The sequence below is a fragment of the Sebastes fasciatus genome, chromosome 22 (genome assembly GCF_043250625.1).
Source record: "Sebastes fasciatus isolate fSebFas1 chromosome 22, fSebFas1.pri, whole genome shotgun sequence".
Taxonomy (NCBI): domain Eukaryota; kingdom Metazoa; phylum Chordata; class Actinopteri; order Perciformes; family Sebastidae; genus Sebastes; species Sebastes fasciatus.
In genome coordinates this window covers 23,507,849-23,524,905 of record NC_133816.1, presented here as the reverse complement: position 1 = coordinate 23,524,905, position 17,057 = coordinate 23,507,849, and the positions used below count along the sequence as shown (strand labels likewise).

At 41.0% G+C, this 17,057-nt stretch overlaps 2 protein-coding genes across 2 annotated transcripts; one reads left to right on the top strand and one right to left on the bottom strand.

The window, feature by feature from the left end:
* Window positions 1-2,627: 2,627 nt before the first annotated feature.
* Window positions 2,628-10,202, bottom strand: LOC141760932 (uncharacterized). The gene is made up of 6 exons (XM_074624048.1): window positions 10,064-10,202; window positions 9,447-9,730; window positions 8,835-8,982; window positions 6,807-6,914; window positions 4,844-6,404; window positions 2,628-3,340 (listed from the first exon to the last, which is right to left on the bottom strand). The coding sequence occupies exons 2-5, from the start codon at window positions 9,560-9,562 to the stop codon at window positions 5,256-5,258; spliced, it is 1,521 nt and encodes a 506-aa protein (XP_074480149.1). The 5' UTR covers window positions 9,563-9,730; window positions 10,064-10,202; the 3' UTR covers window positions 2,628-3,340; window positions 4,844-5,255.
* Window positions 10,203-10,843: 641 nt separating this feature from the next.
* LOC141761231 (Fc receptor-like protein 5) lies at window positions 10,844-16,481 on the top strand. The gene is made up of 9 exons (XM_074624559.1): window positions 10,844-10,851; window positions 10,960-11,033; window positions 12,840-12,914; window positions 13,855-13,911; window positions 14,647-14,898; window positions 15,320-15,577; window positions 15,672-15,806; window positions 15,986-16,042; window positions 16,462-16,481. The coding sequence occupies exons 1-9, from the start codon at window positions 10,844-10,846 to the stop codon at window positions 16,479-16,481; spliced, it is 936 nt and encodes a 311-aa protein (XP_074480660.1).
* Window positions 16,482-17,057: the final 576 nt, after the last annotated feature.

Below are 17,057 nucleotides of genomic sequence, written 5' to 3'. Positions count from 1 at the left end.
GTACTAGTACGTGTACTGTAACAGAGTGTTTTTACAGTGTAGTACTAGTACTGTAACAGAGTGTTTTTACAGTGTAGTACTAGTACTGTAACAGAGTGTTTTTACAGTGTAGTACTAGTACGTGTACTGTAACAGAGTATTTTTACAGTGTAGTACTTGTACTGTAACAGAGTATTTTTACAGTGTAGTACTAGTACTTGTTCTGCAGTAAAGTATCAGGTTAAATGACTCCATTAGTTTAATAGCCTGCTGGTGTTTCAGGTTATTGCCGCCCACGGTTCAGTCTGACAGGAGGAAGCGTGGCAGACCTCGGACCAGTGAACCACCGGACCACGTAGACCTCAAGATCCGCATCCTGGAGGACTCCCAGATCCAGGTGCTCTCCGCCAGCGGTGAGTTTAACGTGGTAGAACCCTCCCATATCCAGAAAGAAGACGTACGCTTTAAAGTTAAAACCTTATTTTACCGCTTCAGTGTTCAAGAAGTACCCGGTGCAGGAGGTCCGGTGTTCCCGAGGCCTGCAGGAGGCCGACTTCCTGGACCTGCTGAAGTCCACCTTCCCTCAGCTGGCTGCTCACAAACCGTTCGACGTCTTCACCACCAACCGGAGGAAGAGGCTCCAGCCAATCACGGCCGAGATGCTGACGCCGGAGAGCTGCAGGAGCACGGGGCATTCTGCCCTCTACTTCCGACTGAAGGTGCTTCATTTAACGCTCTCATTTGTCCTCCGCAACGACCAAACGTCGTCAATCGGTTATTAATCTTTACCTCAATCTGTTGTTTCTGCTGATTTAGATTTTTATTATTATTATTATTATTATTATTATTATTATATTGTATATTTATATAGTGACACCAACATAAACTCTTTACGACGCCAGTATGGAGGCCCGAACCTGCCAAAATAAAAAAATTAATAAGAAAATAAATCACTCTATAAATGAATAAATATGCAATTTAATGTAGCAAAAATAATATTATAAATAAGTTTAATCATTAATTAATTAATAAAATGTGACATAAATTGATATGTCTGTTTTAATTTGCTTCTTTATTTATGTTTGTATTAATTCCCTTATTTATTTACACGTCTGTTTAATTCCCCCTTTTATTTTATTGATGAATTTTTTTTTTTTTAAATATATTTTTAAATGTGTGTATTTATTTATGTATTTATTTATTTATTTCTAATGAAAATAATTAAAACAAATAAAAATTAAATTAAAAATAGATTTAAAAATTATATAAACAAATACATAAATAAATAAAAGGGAGAATTAAACAAATAAGGGAATTAATACAAGAATATATAAATACATTTCCAAAGAAGAAGCCGCGGTTTATTCTTAGATTCTGATGCTATTCTTTAATAGCCTTTACATTACATTTATTTATTTATTTATAAACCGCGGCGTCTTCTTTGGGAATCTGATTCTGATCTCTTCCAGGCACAAGAGGAAGTCCCGGCGAGAGAGGAAGAGCTTCCGGATTCTTCCTCGACTTCTGATCAAACCGAGCTGAACACGAGGTGAGAGTGTGGCTTTGAGATGAGAGCGGACTCTTAAATATAATATAATAATATAAATATGAATAATAATAAATACATTATTAATAATAATAAAAGCATGGACGATCATTCTGTTATAACCTGTAAATGACATTAACGACTCACATGACTCACGGGTCTGACAATACTAACGACTCACGAGTCTGACGATACTAACGACTCATGAGACTAACGACTCACGGGTCTGACGATACTAACGACTCAGGAGTCTGACGATACTAACGACTCACGGGTCCGACGATAATAACGACTTAGTCCAAATGATGTTCTGTGAAGTGTGCCGAGCTCTGCACGCGTCGACCAGCATGTTGATCAAACACTCCTGGAGTCACGTGGACGATCCGGAGAGGCTTTGTGGACTATGCGGAGAACATTTAGAGTCTGCGGACGAGCTGAGGGCTCATCTTCAGAGTCACCAGAAGACACACAGCTGTAACATCTGCGGAAAGTCTTTCCTCTCCATCGCCGGCCTCAACGGACACGTCGCCCGGCACAACGTCCGCTCAAATGTCTTCGCTGAGGAATCACAAGTGGGTCCGTGCAGAGCAGAGGCCGCACAAATGTGATTATTTTTGTGTCAAAAACTGGGTTCACAGGTCGTATACCGACACGTGTGGAGTCCCAGAAACGGACTTAGTGTGTGAAATCTGCAGCGATACGCGAGATACCGCAGCAAAGAGAAACTGAACGGTTCTCCTGCAAGTCGGTCCTGTTGACTCAAACGAGGGTCCATGATGGGGAGAAACCCTACAAGTGCTCTGTCTGTGACACAATGTGACGAGACACATGAAGAACCACCAGGACGGATCAGAGTCGAGGACCAGAAGTGATCTTAGTCTCCTTGTTTTGTTAAATATGTCCCCTAGAGCAGGAGTCAGCAACCTTTACTATCAAAAGAGCCATTTTAGGCACAAAAATAAATAAGAATAATGATCTGTCTGGAGCCGCAAAACATGTGATCATTGTGATGAAGGTAACAGTTTATAGTCTAAGTATATAGTATATAAGTCTAATGCAGTGAGGGCCAGAGACAATGTACTACGGAGTATTAGGACCACGTTGAGGGAAAACACATCTGAGATTTACACAATAAAGTCGTAACTTTACGTGAAAAAGCCGTAATGTTATGAGAATGAAATCTTAACTTTGAGAGAAAAAGTTGTTATATTACGAGAATAAAATCAAAACTTGTTTCAAATATTTTTTATTAAGAAGCATGTGCATGTCAGTGATACAAACTGTGGGGTGTTTATCATGCCTCATTTTTTATATACATCAACAAAAACAGACAAAACTAGAAACTAAGGGCAAACAACATGGAGACAAGCAAATACAAAACAAAAAGCACAGACACCCTAAGGCAAACAAATCAGGGAGACATTGGCGACATACAGTATATACATAAACAGCTGTAACCCTCCCATCCCTGAGCAGTGCTACCTCGGGTACTAAAGACTATGTGTCTATTGCGTCTTAATTGTCTGTCCCTCCTATAGAGGAGATCATCGGTCTCCAAGTCTTTTCAAATACCTCCAGTCTGTCATTAAGGGTGTATCGGATTCTTTCTAGGTGGAGGGGATCAGTCAGTGTTGTTATCCAGGATTTAAATGTTGGCCCGTCTTTCCCTTTCCAGAACAACAGAATCAGTTCCTTTGCACAAAGGAGGGAGTTTTACTCTGAGGAAAATGTATCCTGGTGTTTCCCATCAGTTGTTTTAATAAAGTAGTGTTAACGTGTAATTTGACATTAAAAAAGATTTTAGGGTTAATTTGTCTATTTTTCTTTTTTACATTTGGTCAAGATTTTTACTATAAGCTCCTTTAATTCATCGTTTTATTGAATCCACGGCTTTTACTAATTAAACACATGAATAGTACGTCGCCATCTTGGTTTTTAGTCGTCTCCATCTTGGTTTTTAGTTGTCTCCATCTTGGTTTTTTGCCGTCGCCATCTTGGTTTTCAACAGTCGCCATCTTGGTTTTCAACAGTCGCCATCTTGGTTTTTGGCCGTCGCCATCTTGGTTTTCAACAGTCGCCATCTTGATTTTTGGCCGTTGCCATCTTGGTTTTCAACAGTCGCCATCTTGGTTTTTGGCCGTCGCCATCTTGGTTTTCAACAGTCGCCATCTTGGTTTTTGGCCGTCGCCATCTTGGTTTTTGGTCGTCTCCATCTTGGTTTTTGGCCGTCGCCATCTTGGTTTTCAACAGTCGCCATCTTGGTTTTTGGCTGTCGCCATCTTGGTTTTCAACAGTCGCCATCTTGGTTTTCAACAGTCGCAATCTTGGTTTTTGGCCGTCGCCATCTTGGTTTTCAACAGTCGCCATCTTGGTTTTTGGCCGTCGCCATCTTGGTTTTCAACAGTCGCCATCTTGGTTTTTGGCCGTCGCCATCTTGGTTTTTAGTCGTCTCCATCTTGGTTTTTGGCCGTCGCCATCTTGGTTTTCAACAGTCGCCATCTTGGTTTTTGGCCGTCGCCATCTTGGTTTTTGGCCTTCGCCATCTTGGTTTTCAACAGTCGCCATCTTGGTTTTTGGCCGTCGCCATCTTGGTTTTCAACAGTCGCCATCTTGGTTTTTGGCCGTCGCCATCTTGGTTTTCATCAGTCGCCATCTTGGTTTTTGGCCGTCGCCATCTTGGTTTTCAACAGTCGCCATCTTGGTTTTTGGTCATCTCCATCTTGGTTTTTTGGCCGTCGCCATTTTGTTTTTTGGCAGACGACATTTTGGTTTTGGGCGGCCTCCATCTTGGTTTTTAGTGCTAGATTCTGAGGTTTCACCTCTTGTTGTTCCGAATCACATCTTCAGACTAGAACAGAAAGGCAAAGAGCAGGAACACAGCCGCGTGGTTTCTCAGATAGGAGGTCATTTTAAAGTGTCGGTCTGCCCGCGCAGAAGATGCATCCTGGCACAATCATGGAGGACGCAGAGTCAGTCTTCAGCTCCTGAAAGCTCATTCTTTTAATAAAGATTGTTACAATTCAATCGTTAGATGATTTCTAATTTTGTATTTTTGATAAGGAAAGATGCAGAATGGCACTAAACATGACGTTGGTGTTATCAAAGATGGTGGAACTGTTTTAATGGAACACTTCCTGGCTTAAAGGCAGTGGAATAAAAGTCTAACTAAGGCAAACACACACATATAATAATACACTACATTAATTGTCTTTGGACAAATCCAAACTACATTTTAGTAAAGATCAGAGTCTTTAGCAGCCTGTGGGAGAAAAGGGATCTTCTCATCACATGACGCTAGTCCAGCAGTCACATGATAACAGGTGGTTGTATTCGGTGGGGGAGATGGTAACCCCTGTCTCTGTTCATAGATGGTCTCTGGTGTTGGATGTGAATGTCCTCCTTGATTTTTCTCCAGCTGTCGACTCGTGGATGGATTATTGAACGGGTCTACGGGTCACAGGCCCAGGGGGTCGACTACAGTCAACAGTTTCTGGTCTTTACCAAACAATTCATCCAGAAAATACTCAGCAGATTAATGGATGGTAAAGAACTAAATATATAAAAGGAAGAAAGTATGTAGTCGTAGCCACGACAACACACATGCTGTTTAGAACATGAAGTTACTGTTGGTCAGACTTCAATGTGGAGAGAAGCTCTGAATATAACAACACAGCTATCAGGGCATGGGGAGGAGGCCGGAGGAGACAGCTAGCTAGGCTCTGAAACATGTTCACAAAGATGCAGAGTGAATGCGCTGGTGGGATTTAAGGTAACTACCCCGAGAAAAAGTTTTACCACATTGGTCACACCAGTACGGTTTCTCTCCAGTGTGAATGCGTTGATGTATTTTCAGGTGACCTGATTGAGTGAAAGCTGCTCCACATTCATCACAGCTGTAGGGTTTCTCTCCAGTGTGACTGCGTTGGTGGACTTTAAGGGAACTATCCTGAGAAAAAGTTTTACCACATTGGTCACACCAGTACGGTTTCTCTCCAGTGTGAATGCGTTGATGTATTTTCAGGTGACCTGATTGAGTGAAAGCTGCTCCACATTCATCACAGCTGTAGGGTTTCTCTCCAGTGTGAATGCATTGATGTATTTTCAGGTAACCTGATGTAGTGAAAGCTGCTCCACATTCATCACAGCTGTAGGGTTTCTCTCCAGTGTGAATGCGTTGATGTATTTTCAAGTAACCTGATTTAGTGAAAGCTGCTCCGCATTCATCACAGCTGTAGGGTTTCTCTCCAGTGTGAATGCGTTGGTGGACTTTAAGGGAACTATCCTGAGAAAACGTTTTACCACATTGGTCACACCAGTACGGTTTCTCTCCAGTGTGAATGCGTTGATGTGTTTTCAGGTGACCTGATCGAGTGAAAGCTGTTCCACATTCATCACAGCTGTAGGGTTTCTCTCCAGTGTGAATGCGTTGATGTATTTTCAGGTAATCTGATGTAGTGAAAGCTGCTCCACATTCATCACAGCTGTAGGGTTTCTCTCCAGTGTGAATGCGTTGATGTATTTTCAGGCTACCCGATGTAGTGAAAGCTGCTCCACAGTCATCACAGCTGTAGGGTTTCTCTCCAGTGTGCATGCGTTGATGTCTTTTCAGCACACCTGATGTAGTGAAAGCTGCTCCACATTCATCACAGCTGTAGGGTTTCTCTCCAGTGTGAATGCGTTGATGTATTTTCAGGCTACCCGATGTAGTGAAAGCTGCTCCACAGTCATCACAGCTGTAGGGTTTCTCTCCAGTGTGAATGCGTTGATGTATTTTCAGGTGACCTGATGCTGTGAAAGCTGCTCCACATTCATCACAGCTGTAGGGTTTCTCTCCAGTGTGAACTTTCTGATGAATCAGTCCCTTTCTTCCTCTTCGTTTCTATAGCAAAAGAGAAGTGCAGACAGAGAGAGAGAGAGAGAGAGAGAGTCAGTGAGATGCCATGGTGGAGCGACCTATGTAGAACCATGAAGAACATTAAAACATGTCAGTGTAACATAACCCACAATGTTCCAGTCTGACTAATGCACTACCACCTGTGACAACCAACTGCAGGGCCGTGTCCCTCTGTAGACATTTGATTGGTCACCACAGACGCCCCCTTGACATTTATTAATTATCACAATTATTAATTGTCCCGCATGTTAACGTACGGCACACTAACGTACAGCACACTAACGTACAGCATACTAATTAATATTAATTTAGAGTATTTAAGGAAGAAGAGGACTCTTTAATATATATAAGGCCTTAACTAACAAAGAAAATGAACCTGCAGATGACCTTTTGGCCTTTTGGAACAGCTGCTGAGCGTCCAACGGCGTCCATCGCAGCCAACATCGCACTGCTGATCTTGACACGTGTCAGCGGGATGGAGCACTCCTTCAACACCTGTAAAATAACAATACAGAAAGACTATTGTTGACACTTTGTCTTGTGAAAAAAGGGCAATCAATCAACATATAATCAGTAAACATATAATCAATAAACATACAATCAATAAACATACAATCAATATACATTAGGGCTGCACGATTATTTATCATTATTATTAAAAAACTTGACAAATCTCCCTTTAAGGTGCATTTTGAAGTAATAAAAAATGTGAGATTAATTTGTGATTAATTGAGATTAACTATGGACAATCATGCAGTTAATTTATTAATTATCAGGCGACATCCCCATTATAGAGTTGCATTATGGGAAATGTAAAACCCAGTATAGTTGAAGATTAACCCATACCGCGCACTAAGTCAGTCATTCATTCAAACAAGAAACACATTGAGGTAGAGACCTCATTTCCTGTATAGCCGAGTAAAAAAGTATGCATTCATACTGTGATTCATACACAAAACTGTTGAACTCTTTCATTTTAAAACTCATGTATAGTTATTACAGATAGAAGTATTTTGATGTCCTTATTGTATTTCTTCTATTCTATAGTTGTGTCTTGGCTTTACCAGCACAGTGCATGCTTCTGTGTTTTTTTATTTCTCTGTTTATTGTTATGCACCAAAAACAATAAGGCTAATTCCTTGTATGTGTAAACCTGATTCTGATTTCTGCTATTCTCTCTCTGTTAGCTGCTTTTTATGGGCTCAGATCAGTCTCAATATTAATGAATGCACAAAGGAGTCACACATGTATCTGGTGATTTATATATAAATGACTCTCTCCACAAAAATATTTTTCAATGCACACAAACACAGTTATCGTTATATATAAATGTAAAAAAAACAATCCACATAAAAAACTAAGGTTCACAAATATATTTCTGACACACACAAAAATATGTCTTGTTTTAAATAAATGTAATAGAAATCCACAAATATATGTACTTAAAAGTATTTGATCAAAAACACATTTGGATGTTGTTACATTTATAAACAAACTGCTGTCATGTGTGAACTTCACTGTGTTCATCTGTGTGGGTTTTATGAGATTCCCGACGTGCACGACCCACAAATGCATTTTTTTCAACAGGAAATCATCCGTAGCCAATCAGATGCGCTGGCTAACGCTAGCTAACATTAGCTATGTGTTTGTTTAGCCCAGGGGTCAGAAAGCTTTACTATCAAAAGAGACATTTTAGGCAAAAAAAAAATTGCGTCATGCAGGGCTCAACATCGGACATTTTTTGGATATTTTCGGGACATTTGTCGGACATTTTTCTGACTGTTTTTTCTGAAATCTTTCCACATTTTTTCAAAGTTTTCTCAGACAATTTTTTAAAAATACATTTTTTGGACAATTTTTGACTTTTGTTCTGAATTCTTTCAACATTTTTTGGACATTTTTTCAGAATGTTTTTCAGACTTGTTTTGGAAATTTTTTCGGACATCTTTTTTTTGGACATTTTTCGATTATTTTCGGAAATTTTTCAGATACGATAACGTTTCCTGTCCGTGACAGAGTTAGCATGCAGCTTTAGCTCTGCTCTGTCTAGCTCTGCTTTTCCTGTCAATGTGTGAAACCCAAAGTGTTTCCATCCTTTACTGGATGTGTAGTGTTTACCACGCTGGATTTAACATGGGAAGGTGCAGGTCGAATCCACGACGACCCTCCAACGTTTTACACTCTCTGAGGTTTGTTTTGGTTGACGGATACGGAACGGATATGACGTCACGTTACTCAGACTACCACAATAAAAGCGGTAACTTCTTTCTACCTCCACAGAGACTCAGATGAAGCAGATAGATCCATTCTGCCCACCCCCCCACCCCGCCACCTCAGTAGATATTGATGAACAGTTGGAGCTGTTTTCTCCTCTTCTTGGTGTCGTTATGAAGCCATGAAGTCATGAACACTGACCTGAACATCGGTGGGATCAGAGGACGAGCCTGCTGCTGGTCTTCTGGGGACCTTGTTGCTCCGCTGGTCCGGGTTCTGCTGCTCCTCCTCCGGCTCGCTCTTGTAGTGCTCCTGGTCCTGGTCCAGGTCCTGGTCCTGGTCCTGGTCTCTGTTTCAGAAAGTGTGATGAGTGTTTTATTTCCTCATTGGTTCAGTCCGTATGGAAGGTTTACTGTGTGTCAGATATCAGTTTGTTACTCTGGACTGTCTAAAGTGACTCTTTTATGTGCCGTCAGTCATTTCTTTGAACATTCAGATATCACACAGCATCAAGTGTCTCTCAGCTCAGAACCAAACCTCTGCATGTCCTTCTTCTTTATAACACTGACTGTGAACACAGACAGCTGTCAGTCTGTTAGAGCAGCTTAATGTAATGTAGACTTCAGTCTAATACAGTCACACTAAAGCTGAATAACTCTATTTAATGTAATGTAGACTACAGTCTAATACAGTCACATTAAAGCTGAATAACTCTATTTAATGTAATGTAGACTACAGTCTATCACACAGTCAGCGTATCCGTGCATTACCATCTCTAAGTGGATCCAGATGGAGGCTGTGTCTCTTAGTTACCTGTTGCCATGGTGAATCGTAGTATCGGAGCTCCATTGATGATGAAGGCTGTTTTCATCCTCACATTTGATGGAACAAACTCTGATCAGCTGTTCTGGAGCCGAAACCTTTTCCATCTCACAGTTTGTTAAAGCTGCTTTCTGAACCGGGCTCCTGGTCCTGGTGCTGGTCCTGGTGCTGGTGCTGGTCCTGGTGCTGGTCCTGGTCCTGGTGCTGGTCCTGGTGCTGGTCCTGGTCCTGGTCCTGGTGCTGGTGCTGGTGCTGGTGCTGGTCCTGGTCCTGGTCTGTTCAATCAGAGAACAGGAGCACACATTAGAGAGAGCTAATGCTAACGCTAGCAGTGAGCCACACAGCAGCAGAAGCTAACAGGCTAACTAGCTGTTAGCTTGTTAGCATGGAGCTAACTAGCTGTTAGCTTGTTAGCATGGAGCTAACTAGCTGTTAGCTTGTTAGCATGGAGCTAACTAGCTGTTAGCTTGTTAGCATGGAGCTAACTAGCTGTTAGCTTGTTAGCATGGAGCTAACTCTCTGTTTTCGGGTTTAACTCGGTTCATATTCTTCTTCTCTTCTTCTCCTCTTGGACTTCCGGCTCAGAGGAAGCTTGTTAAAGGGTTTACCTGGGTGTGTGAAGGTTCACCTGCAGCTCGAGCTCCAGACGGATCAAAGATCTTCAGCTAACAACAACAACTCTCCCGCCATCAGCCCGACAACCACACTTCCGGTTACAAGTACTTCCGGTCTGGTTTTTCAGTTTAAAGTGACAGAAAGTCTCCACCTGGAGGTCAGGAGGGAAACTACAGCTACATGGTTTATATAATGTATATATATATATATATATTTATTATACTATAACCTATTTATAGATGTATATGTCATCTATATCATCTATATGTCATCCCGTCCTCTCCCGTCTCTGATCACCTGTCTCTCTCTCGCATGCATTTAAAATGATAAGAAAAGCATAAAAAACATGTTTAACTTTTCTTCCATTAAATAAAAAGAAGCACATGCTACAAAGGTCCCGAGCTGGAATCAAACCACCAACCTTGCAGCTCTGAGTCAAGTCATGTAACCATTCAGCTGCCAATTAGCTTCAAGACTCTTTCATTGTTCAGTCATATTCAAGGCTTCACACAAAGTTGTGTTTATGGGTAAATAAATAATATTATTCTGTTTTTAGACAGATTCCTGAGGCTCATTCAAGACAGGCTTTACACAAAACATCCCTCTGAGAGGAAAACACAAAGAGCTCTGGAGAGATTTGAGCCCACAACCTTCAGACTGTGGAGCAGACTCTCTACCAGCTGAACTATCAGGACTCTGACGGGAGAAGTGACTCTCACAGAGCAGAAATAGACGTTGACAGTCTGTCAGTGTGAACACGTCTCAGTATGAACATGATTCAGTGTCCACAGGTTTCAGTCTGTAAAATGTCTTTATCTGCAGGTTGATGAAGGTGAACTTCAGTCTCATCTTCTTTCTCTCTCTGCTTCTTTGTGATAATCGGCGACAGAGACGGTCCAGTGGATAAGGACGCCGACCGCCAACGCTCCAGGAGTTCCATCACGGGTTCGATCCCCGCCACAGGTAAGCCACACTGCAGTGAATGTGATAAATGTGTGTATGTGTTCATTTCTCCGCTTCACAAACGTCATGCGTTGCGATTTCGCGTCGATTTCAACTTGCGAATTTACGAATTTCCATCAACTTGCGAATTTCCATCAATTTCCGAATTTCCACTATCTACCAACGAGGAGGAATCAGAGAACAGGTAAGTCAATGTGAGTCCAGGGTGTTGAGCTTAGTAAGCTAGGTAGCTTGATGGGCAAACATTTATTATTTTATTTTTTAATATGAAAATGTACAAAATGACATTAAAGGTAATTAAACTTTCATTTGTATCTTAAAGGACCTGAAGTTTTCAATTAAGATGCAAATTTGATGTTCATTAATGGATAAATTAATTATAAAAACTGTTCCCACACCAGGAATTAAACCCAGACCACCTCCTGACCACTAGACCATCTGGGACAACATGACATACATAGCATGCTCATCCTGTCTAGAGGAGCTATTTCAGATAGCTAGTTAGCTGCTTTATTTTATAACATAAATGACTCTCTAAACATAAAAAAACATGGCACCACAAATAGAAATAAACTTAACATGAATGTATTTGGTACTTGTGCACTTTTCTCACCTGTAAACAGACACTATTGTATTGTTCCTGGATGTGAAGATGAGTTTTAAAATGTTAAAACCAAGAACAAAACAGTCCTTTTCATAAACTGACGCTGAAACGGAGATCAGTGTTAGTTACTGCAGCGCTGGCTAGTGGACCTGAAAGAGTCTACCGACAGACACTGAGTCCAGCTGCAGCTGACTGTCTCTCCTTCTCCCGTCCTCTCTCCTCTCTGATCACATGTCTCTGTCTCTCCATCTCCCGTCCTCTCTCCTCTCTCATCACATGTCTCTGTCTCTCCATCTCCCGTCCTCTCTCCTCTCTCATCACATGTCTCTGTCTCTCCATCTCCCGTCCTCTCTCCTCTCTGATCACATGTCTCTGTCTCTCCTTCTCCCGTCCTCTCTCCTCTCTGATCACATGTCTCTGTCTCTCCATCTCCCGTCCTCTCTCCTCTCTGATCACATGTCTCTGTCTCTCCATCTCCCGTCCTCTCTCCTCTCTCATCACATGTCTCTGTCTCTCCATCTCCCGTCCTCTCTCCTCTCTGATCACCTGTCTCTGTCTCTCCTTCTCCCGTCCTCTCTCCTCTCTGATCACATGTCTCTGTCTCTCCATCTCCCGTCCTCTCTCCTCTCTGATCACATGTCTCTGTCTCTCCATCTCCCGTCCTCTCTCCTCTCTCATCACATGTCTCTGTCTCTCCATCTCCCGTCCTCTCTCCTCTCTGATCACCTATCTCTGTTTATTCATTCATTTAGATTGAGAATATCGGGTTTACGTATTAAAAATGTGTTTTTTCTCCACTGATCCAAACAACAGGACAAAACAAAAAATGCTTCTCTTCTGTTGAAGCATATTGATGAAATCGCAGATGTGGGTCACAGCATTGAGGTAGTTGTGGAAAAATAATTTTGGAAAATTCAATTAAAAGCCTATTTGTTATGAGCTGAGATGATTGGTACTGGAACCTTAAAGGGTTTGTAATTCCATGTGTTGAAGTTGTGGTTCCAAGTCAAAGATGTTGTCTGTGCTGAGCTCAAATCAAGTTGTGCAGATTGGAGGAAGCTGATAGCTACAATACTTCTTCCCAGCAGCTTGATAGCTTGGTGCTAACTTCCTTGCGGTTGTTGCTTGAAGTTAGTAGGTAAAAAGACAGGCTCTCGCGTCCTCTGCTTAGAAGATCCTTGTGTTGCTCTGTTTCCTAACAGGCCATAGATCAGAGCAGAGCTGCTTTGCAGCTTCTGGTCTGGAGAGCAGCAGCTCACCTCCACAGGTCACGAGAGGTGAGAAGAAAGAGCAGAAAGAGCAGAAAGAGGAAGAACAAAGAGATTCCTCTGGTCTTGTCCTGGGTGAATTTCACACCTATGTGTGAATGCTACAGTAGCCAATGGCTACTGAGCTGAGTCCTCAGCCAATGGCTACTGAGCTGAGCTGAGTCCATGGGTCAAGGATCATGTTACTGAATTCATGTGGTCAATTGCCACCAGTCAAATTGGTGGGTCCCTACATGTTCAACATAAGTTGCAGCAATTTATAATTTCACATTGTAACAACTTTGAATTCTCCGTCTACTTTAATACGAGTTAGAGTAATTTAAATCTGTACCTACTACCCACTTCCTTTCAGTTGAGTTAATTTAGTGTAATAAATTAGAGTAATGCGCACCTCAACAGTTAAGTAGCTGTGCAAATGCATCAATAAAACTACTCCATTTGGAGTCAAAATTATACAATTGAGTTGTGTTTTTATTGATTTTATACTGAGCACAATGGAAGAATGAAAGGAGGCTCTCCATTAAAGCCCGTAACGCTGGTGCAGCTTCATGTTATTAATATATTACTGCTGACGCTGTGATGGTGAACCACCTTCTCTACTTATATTTAAGGTCGATCACCTTTATCTTTAGCACACATGAACTCGTGTTGCACACTTCTTTTTTTGGATCCAAACCAGTGAGATTATTATCTGCACTATACAGCAGCTCTGTCTCACATAGAGATATTTCCAGATCTACAATTTAAACCAGAAGTGATTGAAACAGGAAGAGGAGGTTCTGACCTACATCATGTCTCAGCTGTGTGATGCTCAGACAGTCAGCAGCAAGACGTCATGGAGGTCACAGCTCTCTGCATCAGACTGAGTGAGTACTGACACTTTGCCTAACTCTCTCTGCTGATAAATATGTTCACTGTGTGAAGTACAACTCTCTTTTTATCTCTCCAGTGGTGGAGGTGTTGGTCCTGCTGGTTGTTAATCACGGTTACTTGGCTCAGAAAACTGGTAAGTTCCACTTTATTAATTAGCCGACACATGCTGCTAAACTTTCTGTAACTACGGTCACTTTAGACTCTCCCAAATAAAAATAAAAAAGTCAACTTCTATGAATTTAAAATGTTAACCATCAGAGTATGTAAACAGGTACACAAGATGACATGACGTGGTTAAGAATTTAATCTGTAACATGTTTTTTTTTTAAGGTTTTCATCCCTTGCTCCAAATACTTACTGCAACAATGTTGATTTTATACATTTTGATTTAATAATTTCTATAATATTTTTATTAATTAATTTATTCAATATTATTATTATTATTATTATTATTTATGTTTTATAAAAAATGAATTAACTTTTATCAACCTTTGTGCATCATAAATATTGATATAAAAACATATTTTTAAAAATAGGGAATTTCATGACACCAAATAAGTTGTGTTTTATGACAGATATTGCAATTCTAACGTCTTGACATGTTGCGGACATTTTTGCTAATATTGCCGATAAATGTCAGCTTTGTTAGCTTTGACTCTTAGCATCTAATCTACATGAATTCAACAGTACTATTAAGTTATTGTTTAAATGTTACTCATTTGTATGTTGAGAAGAAGAGGATCTTGAGTGTCACCATGTTTCACTGCTGGGACTGTAGAAACTGCCCGTCATTGCAGAATCATCATGTTTCTGTAAATGCATGCTGAATATTTAATTTGATTTGCTCTCTCTGTGTCTCTGTCTGCAGCTTTTCCTCGTGTTCATCCAGACAGACTGCAGTTTTTTGAATATGAGACCGTCCGTGTGGACTGTGAAGAGTTCGGTGGATTGACTGAGTGGAGAGTGATGACGAAGCTCCACGAAAGTCCATCAAACTCTTACTGGAACTCCTCAGCAGCATCCTGCACCATTCATCCCACCTTTGAGAGACACAGTGGGGAGTTCTGGTGTGAAAATGAAGGAGGCAACACAAGTGCTGCTGTCAACATCGCCGTCACTGGTATGTTTAACAAGTTATACATTCAGATTATGTGATGCATACAATATTCACTCCTGAGTGACACACAATATATTGTGTTTAGGAGGATAGAAAAACAGTCCAAGACTCAAAATAAAAGAATGAATACTTCACACATATACAATATTTAACATTAAGTACAGAAAAAGCAAATATTTGTTATTTTTTTTTTGTTTTAAAATACGAAAAAAATAAAGTTCATGATCTTTATGTTATAAGATCTCACTATTTTTATTGCACTTGTTTTATTATTTTCCCCGCAAAGCGCTTCCAGCTAGAAAAGTCAAAATGAATAAATAATAACATGCAACGATATATTGTAATGGAATGGACCGTGTTATCCTTGTTCTACACATAGTACAACATGTTAAATAATGTTAAACATAAAATATCTTTCTACCAGCTGGTTCTGTGATCCTGGAAGTTCCCGCCCGTCCCGTGGTGGAGGGATACGACGTGACTCTTCACTGTAGAAAGAATAAAACTCAGTCAAAACACATTGCTGATTTCTACAAAGATGGTTCCCGCCTCGGGACCCGGTATGAAGACAACTTGATGATCCAAAATGTTTCCAAGTCTGATGAAGGATTCTACAAGTGCAGCATCTCTGGAGCCGGAGACTCACCACAGAGCTGGCTGGCTGTTTCAAAACTAGATAATGGTGATTTATTTTTGCTTTTTTGTGCACGCATGTTTTCTTTTTCTCTCCGGGTTGAAGATAGATGATGAAAGCATGTTTAATATTTTCTCTACAGCAGCCGACGAAGACACTGATCGTCCCCATGGTCTCTCTCCTGATCCCCCCTCCCTGCTGTGGGTTGGTGTCGGTGTTTTAGTGGTGGCTCTGCTGCTGTTGGTGATGGGACTACCTCTCTGTAGGAAACACAGAGGTACAGCAGCACTGTCTCCTACAAACTACATTAAATTACTTTATGGTGGTTCTTTCTTTTCACGTCTCTCCTCCCTGCTTCTACCTCCTCTGCTCTTCATCTTATCCTCTAAACTACTGAGTTCTTCTTCTTCTCCTGTTTTTTTCTATTGATGACATTTTATCTTTTCTGTCCTCCAGTATCGGTCTGTTTGTCGTCCGGGAAACAAACATCTCACTCACCCGGAGATCACACAGGTGAGAAACACCAACCATGTAAGACATAATGTAGAGCGAGCCGGTCATTGTTGTGAAATAAACCCCGACAGGGCGATGCCGCACCTCGACCTGAAGGGGATTATTTAACAACAATGACCCGCCAGCTCTACATTATCACACTTATTACACACACACACCCCATGAGGCTTTACTAAACATAACCAAGTAGTTTTAGTTTTGTTTTAACCACATATTTGAAACAGTTTAAAACTGCGACTATAGTTTAGCAGTTTGGGAACGTAATTTTGTAGGAGACAGAGTTGGCTACAGTGTTACAGTATGTCTTTGAAATGTCTGCTGTTACTTGTTTGACCTGTCACTGACATCAGTGATGTGACTAATCTGAACTAATCTGACCTATGAAAGATGTTGACAGTGTGTTTTGTGGAGATTACCAGATTATGATTGTCTCCACTGATCCAAACAACAAGATAAAACTAAAAAAGCTTCCCTTCTGTTGAAGCATATTGAGGAAATCGCAGATTTGAGTCACAGTATTGAGGCTGTTGTGGAAAAATAATTTTGGAAAATTCATTCAAAGCCTATTTGTTATGAGCTGAGATGATTGGTACTTGAAGAAATGGAAACATGAGGAAGAATTATCCTAGAAGTAACTGAATTTAAATTGTGAAACCCAGCTGGGTAACAGTAACACGTCTTGTGCTGCAGGTCAAATGGATCTGTCGGTTGTATTGTACACTGATGTCACCAGCACACGGAAGAGCAACCAAAAAAGTAAACACACACACACACACACACACACACACACACACACACACACACACACACACACACACACACACACACACACACACACACACTTGTTGTTGAACACAGTACACAGAAACGACCTTTTTGTATGTATTTATTCATCTTATCGTCGCTGCTCATGCTGCCAACCCTGCTGGCTAACTAGCTAAGCTGTGTTGCAACCAGTGATCAACCTGCTGAAGTGAAGCCAATGCTGAAGTGCCTTAAACCTGCATTCTCTCTA

Excerpts from the sequence above, each read along its gene's own strand:
- LOC141760932 (XM_074624048.1), bottom strand. The coding sequence starts at position 9,562 with ATGGAAAAGGTTTCGGCTCCAGAACAGCTGATCAGAGTTTGTTCCATC. Across the intron at positions 8,983-9,446 it reads ACGATTCACCATGGCAACAG|AGACCAGGACCAGGACCAGG; the intron begins GTAACTAAGAGA and ends TTTCTGAAACAG. Across the intron at positions 6,915-8,834 it reads CTGATCCCACCGATGTTCAG|GTGTTGAAGGAGTGCTCCAT; the intron begins GTCAGTGTTCAT and ends GTTATTTTACAG.
- LOC141761231 (XM_074624559.1), top strand. Across the intron at positions 11,034-12,839 it reads GGGTTCGATCCCCGCCACAG|GCCATAGATCAGAGCAGAGC; the intron begins GTAAGCCACACT and ends GTTTCCTAACAG. Across the intron at positions 13,912-14,646 it reads TTACTTGGCTCAGAAAACTG|CTTTTCCTCGTGTTCATCCA; the intron begins GTAAGTTCCACT and ends CTCTGTCTGCAG.